Raw genomic sequence first — 12,387 nt, 5'->3', positions numbered from 1 at the left:
TATTGTGGCGGGAGAGTAGTTGGGTAAGGTTTGAACAGAGACGGACAGAATATTAAAAAATTCGACATTCGTGAATTCGGTGCCCATGTCGACCCACATATGCTCCTCATTGGATGCAACTTCGCAATTACCATTTCTGCTTATTCTGCTTTACAAACGTTTTCTTGTGATTTTGGAACTGTTTTGTCTCGTTGCTTTAATTTCTTCTTAATTGTTCGCCAATAATTAACACATAATGTTTAAATTTATTACAGAATTCAAGATCAGTAGGAAGCACGTTAAACACACCCGTCTCAGTCGGCACACCCGGTATCACTCCCATGTATCCGTCCACTCTCGCCACAACATTTCCCGGTTAGTACAAACAAAAAAGTTTATATATTCTATTTCTTCTCCGTCTTAATTAACTATACATAAAATTTTAATTAAATAAATAAAAAAATGCGCTGCAAGTAGAAATGATTAGAGTTACAATCGTAGAAATTTAGAACCCAGCGCGAATATATTAAATTAAACCGAAATAAAACCCAATATAATTAAAAAAAAAGGTTAAAATGGGGATAAGTTAGGCATTGAGCTCTTGTATTTCTAGGTGATTTTCAACTGGGTGCGGATGTTGGTCTGTCTAGCTTCAATTCTCCTGGTTTAATACATAACTGGTCCACTCAAAGCCCACTGGTTGCAGCTGTTCCCACGGCCAGTATCGGCCATGGAAGGTGAGACCTGCGTCACTCATTCATAAAAAAAACTATAGCTTCGAAATGTCGAAATACTTACTTAATCCAAATGCCCTGGTATTTCCGAATTGCGCTTGTCTAGTAAAACCAACGTAGTTTTGGAAAATTGGCGTGCATGATTCCCAAAACGATTGAAGAATATGTCAATATTAATCCCTACAATGTGACGCCTAGTGTAGCATGTTTTCTCGTATCTTAAGGTCGAGCTAAAGCCAACTTGGGAAGGGGGGAGGGGTTTTTCATATGCCTTTAGTTTCTGCTCATTTCCAAGCAAGTGTTTGAAATAAAAAATTTCAAGACTTTACAAACCGAAAGACAACATTTCAAAGATTACAACAAAATTGTGAAAAACTTTTATTTTTGAAATTACATTAAGTTAAATGACATTAAATTTAAAGTTACTAATTCCAATATATCTTGTCTTTCCGTCGTTTAAATTGCATAAAATTTTGCATACACGCGCATTTACACCTACGCTAGTGGTTAATCGAGACACTTTTGCAAAATGTCAATTATTTAACTAATTTCATCACTAATTAAATTAATTTATTCGCTTAATTAGTTACATAATTGACACTTTCAAAACTGTCTCGATTAACGACTAGCGTAGGTGTAAATGCGCGTGTATGCAAAATTTTATGCAATTTAAACGACGGAAAGACAAGATATATTGGAATTAGTAACTTTAAATTTAATGTCATTTAACTTAATGTAATTTCAAAAATAAAAGTTTTTGTTGTAATCTTTGAAATGTTGTCTTTCGGTTTGTAAAGTCTTGAAATTTTTTATTTGAAACACTTGCTTGGAAATGAGCAGAAACTAAAGGCATATGAACAACGCCTCCCCCCTTCCCAAGTTGGCTTTAGCTCGAAAGAAGAGTGTTGCAGGCCTATTTCTAGATTGATTTGAAAGAGATTGAGAAACGTTTTATCATTTGAAATTTGAGTGGTTATAGCTGTGTCTATTTCGGGCTTTGAGTAGAATTCTGGTTGTGTTTTTTATTTTATTTTGAATTCAACAATTACAAAATTTTAGCGATATTAGGAATTCCCTATAAGAGGAATTTGTTTGTAAGTACCGTACAGTTTTAATTTTTTTTTTTTTTTTTTTGGAACGAGAATGAAATAAACATTGTTTTTTTGAAAGGAGTTCAATTGTTTAGTAATGGTAGTACCACAATTAATTTGTTTTTTAAAAAAACTAACAAAACGTGTGTTTGTCATACTGGTACTGTTTATTTGATTTTGTTATGCGTTGTTACCGTTGTGTATAAAAAAAATGTAGATAGTTGCGAGAATTGTTTTTGCTGATTTTCAATGAATTTGAGTTATTAACGTAAAAATTTATAATTTTTCTTAAATGTTGAAATTCCCATGATAAGTGTTATCATTTTGGTGCTAATTGGAAAAAGAAATTTTTAGATTGTCGTTTTTAATGAAACCACTAGGTGTTATAATAAGAGGTTAAAAATATGGACAGGTCATTTAGGATTCTAGGTTGACGCTTTTCGAAATTTCCCTGCGGTAGAGGGCAGTGGATTATTTTTGAAAAACGTCACTGATAAGTTAAAATGATAATGATTTTTCAAGGTGCTTTCATCGAGGTCTATTAGTCCCTACAGGAATTCATACAGCTAATAAGAATCATTGTGTAGTCGTTTTCTCAACGTATCTAGGCGGATTTTGTGGGAAGAGCTAGACTAATAATTCTGACGAATTTTACCCTTTCGAATAATATATTTCGCTGCACGTTAAACCATGCGCGCATAGGAACTTTGTTGAAAAAAACCAATGAAATCGCAGTTAATAAGACGTCAGAACTGTGACGCGTGATGGGTAGTAGTCAAACCCAGCCCACAAAACCCGCAGAGAAATTAACAAGGAAGATATGGGGCACAATGATTCCAATTGCCTGTTAGGTGTTCCTGGTCCAGTATTTAGTAGCATTATTTAAACAGAAGATAGTAGAGTTAGAAAATTTAAATGGTGAAAAACTATTCCCTGGCTACATACTTGCACCTAAAACTACCTGGAAAGGCTGTGGTGTCCGTTGCCATAGCCTTAGGTGATAGTTTTATTTTACGTGATTGCCTGACTGTCTTCAAAGTTGTAAACCTTCTTAATATCGAACAAATGCCTAAAAATTTATTAACAAATGTTGGGCAGCAAAAGAAAAGGGAATGGACCCAGCTTAGAATAGCCATAAAAGGCACTTAATGCCAGAATGCTTTACTTCTGTCATTTGTCAAAATTTTATCGATAGTTTTAGATATTTTTATATATACCTCGACAATAGCACCAAAGGTTTATTAGTTATACTAAGCAATTTATTTAACTTAAGTAATTGTAACTAAAGTTTTGATTATTTTTGATGTCTTTTATAGCCCGAATACCCCAGCAGGCTCCGGACTCCCCCACTTATCCATTAACAGCGGTACACCACCTCCCTCCACATCTCCTCTGTCAGTCAAAATAAAGAGTGAGCCCATCTCTCCACCTCGCGATTCCATCAATTTACATCGGCCATCTTCCGTCAGCAGCAGTAACCATCTATCGCCCGGTCAACCTTTAACTCCCGTTTGTTCATCCCCCGATCCCTCCAACGGTAGTTCGGACTACGACACGCAGTCCAGTAAGAAAAGGCCGCGTATGACCAACGACGGTTGGTCCACATAGTGTTACGCCACCGTTTTCTACTTCTAAAACAATATCGTGAGAGATAAAATTAATTAACCTACGTCGAAAATTAGCCACGTCAAACACCCTGGTTGGTTTGTTGGTTGAAACTACGATAATCCGGTTATTACCTACCATAAGAACTGAGGATTTTTTTATCTATGTTAGAAAGTCTGAAACAAAGGTATTATAGTCTGATAGGCTGGCTGGCTGGCTAGTTACATTCGGAAATTCGGATTTAGTTTTGTAAAAAAAAAAAAAAAATAAACACTGCGATGAAAACTATACTATATAGTGTTGGCCGATAAACAATCGCGTAAGGTGGAACAACACGTGACTGCAACTTCCTTAACTCTAGTATAAATACGAAAAGAAAATGTTTTTTCAAGATTTCAAACAAACAAACAAATAAATTAAAGACTAAACCAGTGATATACAAGCTTTTACTTTCACGAAAAATTTCAAATTGTAAAATCAGTCCAATGTTGAAAAAAAAAAAAAAAAAAAAATGTCATATAGTAAAGAGACTGTAAATCACCTTAAGGATAGGAACCAGAAAACTTAAAAAGGGATATATGAAGTCATTCTCCACTGCTCCCCAGTGCGGAGCGGAAGTGCGTCTAAAATATTTTTCATTTAAATGAAAAAAAAAAAAAAAAAAAAAATTCTCGTATTTCGGAAAATAATTTTTAGTTATTTCTTGCGACACTTAGCTGCCTCATCAAGATATAAAAAAAAAAAAATTCAAATCCCATAGTGCCTGCAACAAATTTAAATTTTCAGAGAATATTGAGAACAGTTCAAAAAGATATTTTTGGAAGAGAGTGAAGTGTGTATGTATAAATAATATAAAAAAAAAACAAACATTTTTTTTGGCCTCCAAAAAAGAAAAAAAATGGACCATGTTAGAGAGGGGTGCGTTATATATATATACATGCATATATATAAATATATAAATATATATAGACAAAAATGGAATGTCAGTAGATATATTTCCGTTTTTTATTGTTTTTATTATTATTATTATTATTATTAATTATTATTGAGTAAAAATAATTTTGTTTATGTTTTTTTTTTTTTTGCACAAGGGGCTTCCTTGAGACTTAAAAAAAATTGGATTTAAAAGCACAAAATGTCGTAACTTAAATATATAAGAATGGATACCATATGGTATTGAAGTAATATTGTGACTTAAAATACACTTATTTTAGGAAAATGAATATTAAATAAATGAAAAAAAAAAATAAATAAATAGCCCCATCCCATGTTTGTTCCTTGAAAGATTGTAACTAAAGAGTTATATTAAAATAAGTTTTAAAATAAATAAATAAATAAATTAATTGTTAGAATTAAATTTAATGAAAAGAAATTAATTAATATTTCAAGTTTAAAATTAATTAATTAAGCTTCTCAGGAAACTAATAAATAAATAAATAAATAATAAATTTTTGGGTTTAATTAATAAATAAATTACGACAAACTCATTTTTTTAATTATTTTAATTTGGTTTTATCATTTTTTAAGTAATATAATAACAAAAATTGTGACACTTTGCATCGGTTACGACTTCTTTACGCTATTCTTAACTTTTTCTTAATTTATGGGCTTACAGTATAGGATACTCGTAAAATATTTTTTTAAACCAATAGATATCTTCCAACGTGGTGTTTTATTTCTTGAAAATATTAAATTCGGTTCAGAACACTTCTTTTTAAATTAAAAAAAATTTAATGGTTTCCAGCCCCTTTTACCATTGTTCTTATTAGCATAATTCCGTGTTATACTTCTCGTTATTATATTACTTAGTTTCATTAATTAGGAAATTAAATAAATGTAAATCTTGTTAAACGTTTGAATAACCCAAAAAAAGAAAATTCATGCCACCCAATGAAAAAAGTTTGTTTGTGGTTGTGGCTTAAACAGATTGTGATATTGTTCATTTGAAAGTAAAGAATAAATAAATAAACATTAAACAAACCGCGATACTAAACATACATATTGGTTAAAACTCTTCAAAAACCATCAAACAAACAACAGCACTCTCTTGAAAACTCGTGAAATGAAATGAAATGAAATTATACAAAAGTGCACAATTTTTTCCCTCCTCGAGAAAAACACCTATATGTACGCAGTCCAAAAAACAAAATTCAAAAAAACAAGTTTTAAATACAAAAAACAAACCTTATATCAGAAGTAAGATGAGACTAGAAGTACTGAGCTAACCAAATTTTTCACTTGGCGAAAGTGAATATTCTTGATAAGACACCAACGGTTGTCCCTCTGGTAGCGGTTTCTGAATTTCCCCTCCAAAACGTGAGACGCTCGCGGCGGTAGACGGCCGAACTAGATTCCAGCACCCGCGTCCGTGTTCCGCGGCTTTAGGTTGAGGGGAAGGGGGTAGGACATTTTTTGGAACTCGGCCAATTTTTTTCTCTCTAGTGTAGGCGAGTTGGAAGCGGCGGCATAAAATCCTCAAATTTGTTCACTACTGCCAGGATCTATTACCAATGCTAGAGCTCTTTACATCTAGTCTCATCTCACTTCTGCTTATATTAAAACCTAAATTAAAAATAGGCACTAATTAAAAAAATTAAAAGGGGTTGTTAATGGAATTTATAAAATTCCTTTTTTTATTAGAGTTAATACGCCCGTTAAATAAAATAAAAAAAGTTTTAGAGAAGTACATTAAAAAAAGCCTAAATCCGCCTACTGTTGGAATTAGTGAGAATTATTCAGAATTAACGTAGTTAATGCATTTAGAATTGAAAATACAAAACATTTTATACCAAAAGCTTGTTAAAAAGAAAACAAAAAATTAACTAAAACAATAAGATATAAAACATATTAACCACTAAAATATAAAAAAAAAAAAAGAAATTAACAGTTGTTGAAATACTGAACCTTTTTCTATACTAAAATAAATTAAATAGCGTGTTAAAATTAAGCAAAACTGAGAGACATATAGTATTAGAAGATTATTTTCTCTAGTATATTAAAAACATTCCCTGTTTGAACAGAGTATAATAAATTAAAAGACATAGTTTGTACTAAAAAAAAAAGAACAACCCTCCATTTCCCCCCCAAAAAATATATCAAAAGATTAATTTTAATAAAACAGGGTACATGAAAAAATGAAATTAGTAAATTAGAAAAAAATTTTGGAGGGAAAAATCCTTTAAAACCTAAAAAAATCAGTAAACAACACTATAAATAATTGATAGTTAAAAAAAAAGATATTTTTTTCTATGATTGCTAATACAGTGTTTTTAAGTGTGTCAATTTGTTTGAGTGATTTTTATTTTTAATTGATTAAAAAGGTCTCGTGTTGAGTCGCTGAAAATTTATTGATTGCGGACTAATTACCCCTCATTTTAATTAGGAGATGTGAGATGATGAGATTTGACTTTTTTTACCGTTTCAACCGTTAAAATACATTTTTGTGACTGATAGTGCAATAGATTCGCGTGCTTCAGTGTTTTAAATCTAATTTCATTTACTGTGTTTTTTCGGTTTTATTTTTCATTTTCTCATTCCATCGCGTATTGAACAGCCAATTCTGAATACAAACAACGTACATACATACATTACTATAGAAATTTGAATTAATTTGTATGTTTTCGATTCGACTAATGTTGAAATTAATTTTAATTTTAATTAAATGAACGTGATGAGAAAAGTTGTCGACAAAATTAATCCCCTTATTGGATGTCAGGTTAAAGTTTAATTACGTCAACCAAGGGTTAAGTCTCTTTAAAGATACGGGTGTTTTTATGGGTAGTTACGCTTAACGTTGTTTTGAGAAATTTTAACTATCCAAATTCTGCGTGTAAAGCTACTTCAAAAACACTCGATCCATTAATGAAACTTTGCCTTCTAAATTACTCTTAATTAATTATTTGTAACTGTCATGTAAATTTTCCATAATTGAAATTTTGTTTGTTTTTGGGTTAAATTTAAAATTAGTTTCGAAATCTTAACACGTACGTTATTTGCTTTGTATAATAATATTGCGCATTAATATTAATCATAAAATCTTAAAATATATATGTACATAGATCAATTTATTTATATAATTTTTCTGTGTTCGATAATTACCAATTTGAGACTGCGTTAAATGTAAATAAATTAGGAATATCTTAATATAATTAATTGTTTGAAAGCGCGTATTACTTTGGATTCTCCAAGAAAAAGAGAGTCATTTCATTTAATTTACAGATTTAATTTTTAGATTCATGGAAAACTCACATAAACCCTTAACGATAACGATAACGAGAAAAATATTGGTAATATTAAATAGTGTGCCAAAAAAAAAACATAAATTATGATAAATGACTATAACTAATTGGTAACCCGACTAAGCAATAATGATCGTTTAATTTGCACGATTTTGCATTTAACCTGACATCCATCTTTCGGATGATTTTGAGGTTTGACATTGGTCATGGATTAAACAACAATTATGATTTGAAAGACCACATAAACTTGTTACGACAAAAAACTGTTAAGGAATTACTTCTGTATCTGATGAAAGTGTTTTATTCCCTTAACACGTACGACGCTTAACCGAATATTTTGGGAGAAAAAAACCTGCATTCAAACAAACAAAAAAATAATTGTCCGCAGATAGTTGTATGATTTTTATCTGCCCCCCAATAAAAAAAAACTAAAATAGATGTTAAAAAATGGCGTTCTATTATTTAACACATTGACTATTATTTTCGTATGACGCAGTGTCGTTAAATTTGTATCTAATTTGGATCAGAAGTAGGATAAGGGACTAGAAGCATTGAGGTAAGCAAATTTTTCACTTGGCGAAAGTGAATGTTCTTGATAAGACACCAACGGTTGGCCCTCTTGTAGCGGTTTCTGAATTTTCTCCTCCAAAACGTGAGACGCTCGTGGCGGTAGACGACCGAACTAGAGTCAAGCACCCGCGTCCGTGTTCCGCGGCTTTAGGTTGAGGGTAAGGGGGTAGGAAATGTTTTTGGAACTCGACCAATTTTTTTCTCTCTAGCGTAGGCGCGATGGAAGCGGTGGCATAAAATCCTCAAATTTGTTCACTAGTGCCAGGATCTACTACCAATGCTAGAGCTCTTTACTTCTTGTCTCATCCTACTTCTGTTTGGATACATAAGATCTTATTCAACTGTTTCTATCGTTTGAGGGGACTGGATCTAATTGAGTTCGTTACGATTAATTTTTATCCCTTATTAATCTGATTGCGTTAAATCGTTTTAAGATGATTTGGAACAAACTAATATAGCCCAAACCAGAAGTAGGACAAGGGATGATAGATCATGGGAGAACTAATTTATTTATTTATTATAATTGCAGATGTTCGGTATTGTTTCAAAAGTTCCTGGCAATTCCGGCGTTACTCCATTCCTTGCCGCCATATTGGTATTTCCTTCTAAGCTATAAATGTTTATGTTTTGAGGCATACCAAGTACGAGGTGTCGGACATTCCAAAAAAAGAAAGCGTACGGGATTTCGTGATTTCCTCTTTCATTTCTTAATTAATCGATTTCTTGAAAGATTTAGCTAGAAGCGTACGGTATTTCGTGTAAATTTCGGACCCCTCTACAATGTATAATTTAATAGTGAGATTGATGCAATTTATAGTGTCACCGAGGGGCTAAACACTCGCGCATTCTGGCATCAGTGTAGAAAAGCGCTTGTTGGGAGAATGAATCCATCCACCGGACTGAAACAATGGTTGGGTAGTCATTTTTGTTTATTAACTGGTCTTAGTTCCGAGGTAATTATTTAGCAACTCTGGGTTATCTAAACAAATAATTTAATACGAAGTTATAAAAATGGATGAAGTTACAATGACCATTCGGGTCCAGCGACATTAATACAAAAATAATTTTAAAGTTTTAAAACTTGGTTAGGTATAAATTCCCCCCTTAATCAGGTGATCATTAGGGTCCCAAGACAAGGTATAGAGCAAAGAGGAGTGTGTAACATTTTAGCCACATCGTACGATGTGCATCTACGATGAGGCTCTTAGTTTGACCTGCCCTGTTGTAGTCCACGTCGTAGCCATGACGTAGTCCCCGTAGTGCCAGACTACCGCCTTTGGTACTATAAAATTTTTCGTTCGTCATTGAAGGGAGAGGATTGTGGTGAGGGGATAGTTTTCGTTCTCGTATTTCAAAAGGATGGGTTTATAATAGTAAGTCTAAGCATTGCATTTAATTGTACTAGTCAGGTTAAGCATTGAGAATTGTGTTTTACGTTTACTCGATATATTTAAAGCGATAGAGAGGATTATGGTATTGCCTTGATTTAAATACAAGCTTTAATACTCCCTTTAAAATTTCTGTCACCCGTCGACAATAAGGATTTTGAAGCTTTCAATCCCGCGCCCCTATTTCAACATTCAAAGAAATCGAGGGAAATTTTAAAAGCAAAAGCAAGTAAATACTGATGTTATACTTAGAATGTTCTTAAAGTTGTGTTTATTAATGGAAGTTATGTGTATTTTTCCACAAATCGAGATGAATTTTAAAAGCAATAGAAAGTACTAGCTTGTGGCCCGTGGATATTACAATTATGACGTAAGTAAATTTGTTGAAGTAAGGATTAAGGGTTATATGTTTCTTATTATTGATAGGGCATTGAGGGGCTATTCACTCTGATTTTCTGCACCTCTTTTAAGGGGTATTTACGGGTATTTCGTTTTTATTTTTTTTTTAATATTGTTATGGCATCGAGGGGCTATTCACTCTGATTTTCTATACTTCTTTTAGGGGGTATTTACGGGTATTTCGTTTTACCACTGTTAAAGAATGCACATCGTGGGGGTACTCACGTTTTTCCTTCATGTCACACATTGCAAATATAACCTGAAGTATGGGCTGGGCTCGGAATAGTAGCCACATCGTACCGTACTTCGATGCACATAATTTAACAGTGGTAAAACATGGTACCCGTAAATACCCATTAAAAGAAGTACAGAAAATCAGAGTGAATATCCCCTCGATACTCTAACAAAAAATTAGAACCCTTAATCCTTTTTTCAATAAATTTACTTACGTTATAAGTGTTAGTATCCGGGGCCACAAGCTAGTACTTTCTTTTAAAACTATTCTCGTTTTGTGGAGAAATAGATGTGTTTTGGGAACTTTTCCCTTTCGCTAGCTCGAGATAGAAGCTCTCCAGGATTACAGTTGAACAAAGCTTGTTTTTCAAATACGAAGGTGTATTTTGGTTACTATTAAGGGTTGGTTGCTCAAAGTTTTTACTTCTTTTATTTTTGTATTCAAGGTTGGGTGGGGGGTTTTTTTACTATCGTTCACTTGCACTTGTATATATTTCTTTTATATGCTTAATCTATACATGGTTAATAATATTTATGCAATATTTCAACACTCAGTGACTTTACGCACTTCCTATCTGGACGCAAAAGCATAATGCTACGTTTGGCCACCAAATACCCTGGTTTTTCATCCTAACAACGTCGTTTTCCACCGTAGGATATTAGCCTGGAAAAACAGTGGAAATTCTAAGCCGATTAAAATTTGTTAATAATAGAAATTTTCTTATTATCTTCAGTACCTGGACTCAACACTCAGAAGTTACACGTTTATAAAAATATTATTTTTCATTATTAATCTTTTTAATAAATGCTAATGTATCAATGAAATATATTTCAAAATAAAAACTTGCATTAATACTTATAAAATATTATTTGATAAAATTATTTCTATTTATAAGCTTATTAATTATAGTTATGGCGTCAAATAATAAAAAGAATAAAAGACTTTAACCAAAGTTGTAATGAATGATTACCATATTTTTGAAAAGTATTTTAATTAAAATTTTTAATAAATCCGAATGTATCAAATGGTATATATTTCGAAATAAAATATTCCACTAATATTTACAAGTCTGCCTGATAAATTTATTTTTGCTTGTAAGCTTACTAATTATAGTTAGTGACTAAGGTATTGAAACTTGCTTCATACCCTCTGATTTAGAGTATGATTAAAGTGCTCGCTCAACATAGTAGATCGATGAGTCGAGTATGTTGACATGAGACACGTGACACACTCTTAATAAACAGTCAGAATAACTGAATATTTTGAATACAGTATTAAATTTATAATGAATGATTTTATTCGAAGTGCATTGGACGCTTCAGCGTGACGTAGCAGCCACGCAAAACGGCACAAACTAACGCTTAAAGTATTTATCTTAGCTAGCGCTGGTTACAAGTGTTCGTTTATGTGTGTGGTAGTGAACGGTTTAACCATACCAGGTCACGTGACATGACGTCACATCCGGCCACGTGAACGGATATAACGCCGGCCACGTGAACGGATACGACGTCATGTCACGTGAACGGATATGACGTCATGTCACGTGACCTATGATATCATGTCACGTGACCTATGATGTTATGTCACTTGACCTATGATGTCACTGAGGTAATTGACTTGTGACGTCACGACAGATGTTAATGGTAATAGGACTATCCATTCAGTATACCTAGCCTTCATTCATTTAGGCCTAACGTTCATTCATTTAGTAGGCCTAGCGTTCCTACATTTATTAGGCCTAGCGGTGTTCAGCTATTTGAATTTCGTGCCTGGGATATGGCGCACCCGAGTCATAGGAGCTTTTAGCGCCCCCCGACGTTGGAAATTTACTTAGTTGGAAGCTACGCGTCAGCCGGTTCATTCGTTGCCTGGAAGCCGTCGAGGTCGCTTGGAAAAACCTCTCCCGCTCAGCTGATCGTGACCCCGGCTTTTGAAGTTGATTCTTGATCGTTCCACCATTTCGCTGATCGTTTTTCCCGAGGATGCAAGCTGAATTCGAAGCTCTTCAACTTATTTGGCGGCCATTGCTTCGCCTCGTGGTGCTTTAACAGTCCGTAAGCCTAACTTTACAATAATCCAAACTCATCTAGCCCCCCTTAATATATTTTTTTTTATTTCAAGAATTTAAATTAATTGGGTAGTGTTAAA

The 12,387-nt window shown here is 33.0% G+C and overlaps 1 protein-coding gene across 1 annotated transcript in view; it reads left to right on the top strand.

Moving 5' to 3' along the window:
• Mef2 (myocyte enhancer factor 2) overlaps positions 1 to 8,095 on the top strand; it is a 174,303-nt gene extending 166,208 nt beyond the window's left edge. Inside the window, exons 9-11 of the mRNA XM_089848196.1 lie at positions 255 to 354; positions 593 to 716; positions 3,121 to 8,095. Of these exons, the coding sequence (XP_089704322.1) occupies positions 255 to 354; positions 593 to 716; positions 3,121 to 3,412 (516 nt within the window). The 3' untranslated portion in view covers positions 3,413 to 8,095. The remainder of the gene's footprint in view (positions 1 to 254; positions 355 to 592; positions 717 to 3,120) is intronic.
• The last annotated feature ends 4,292 nt before the right edge of the window (positions 8,096 to 12,387 follow it).

This window comes from Phalangium opilio, unplaced genomic scaffold (genome assembly GCF_054372755.1).
Source record: "Phalangium opilio isolate 3A_F unplaced genomic scaffold, DU_Popi_V2 ptg000009l_1, whole genome shotgun sequence".
NCBI classification, from domain to species: Eukaryota; Metazoa; Arthropoda; class Arachnida; order Opiliones; family Phalangiidae; genus Phalangium; species Phalangium opilio.
The sequence above is the reverse complement of the archived record's forward strand: the minus strand, read 5'-3'. Positions and strand labels throughout refer to the sequence as shown.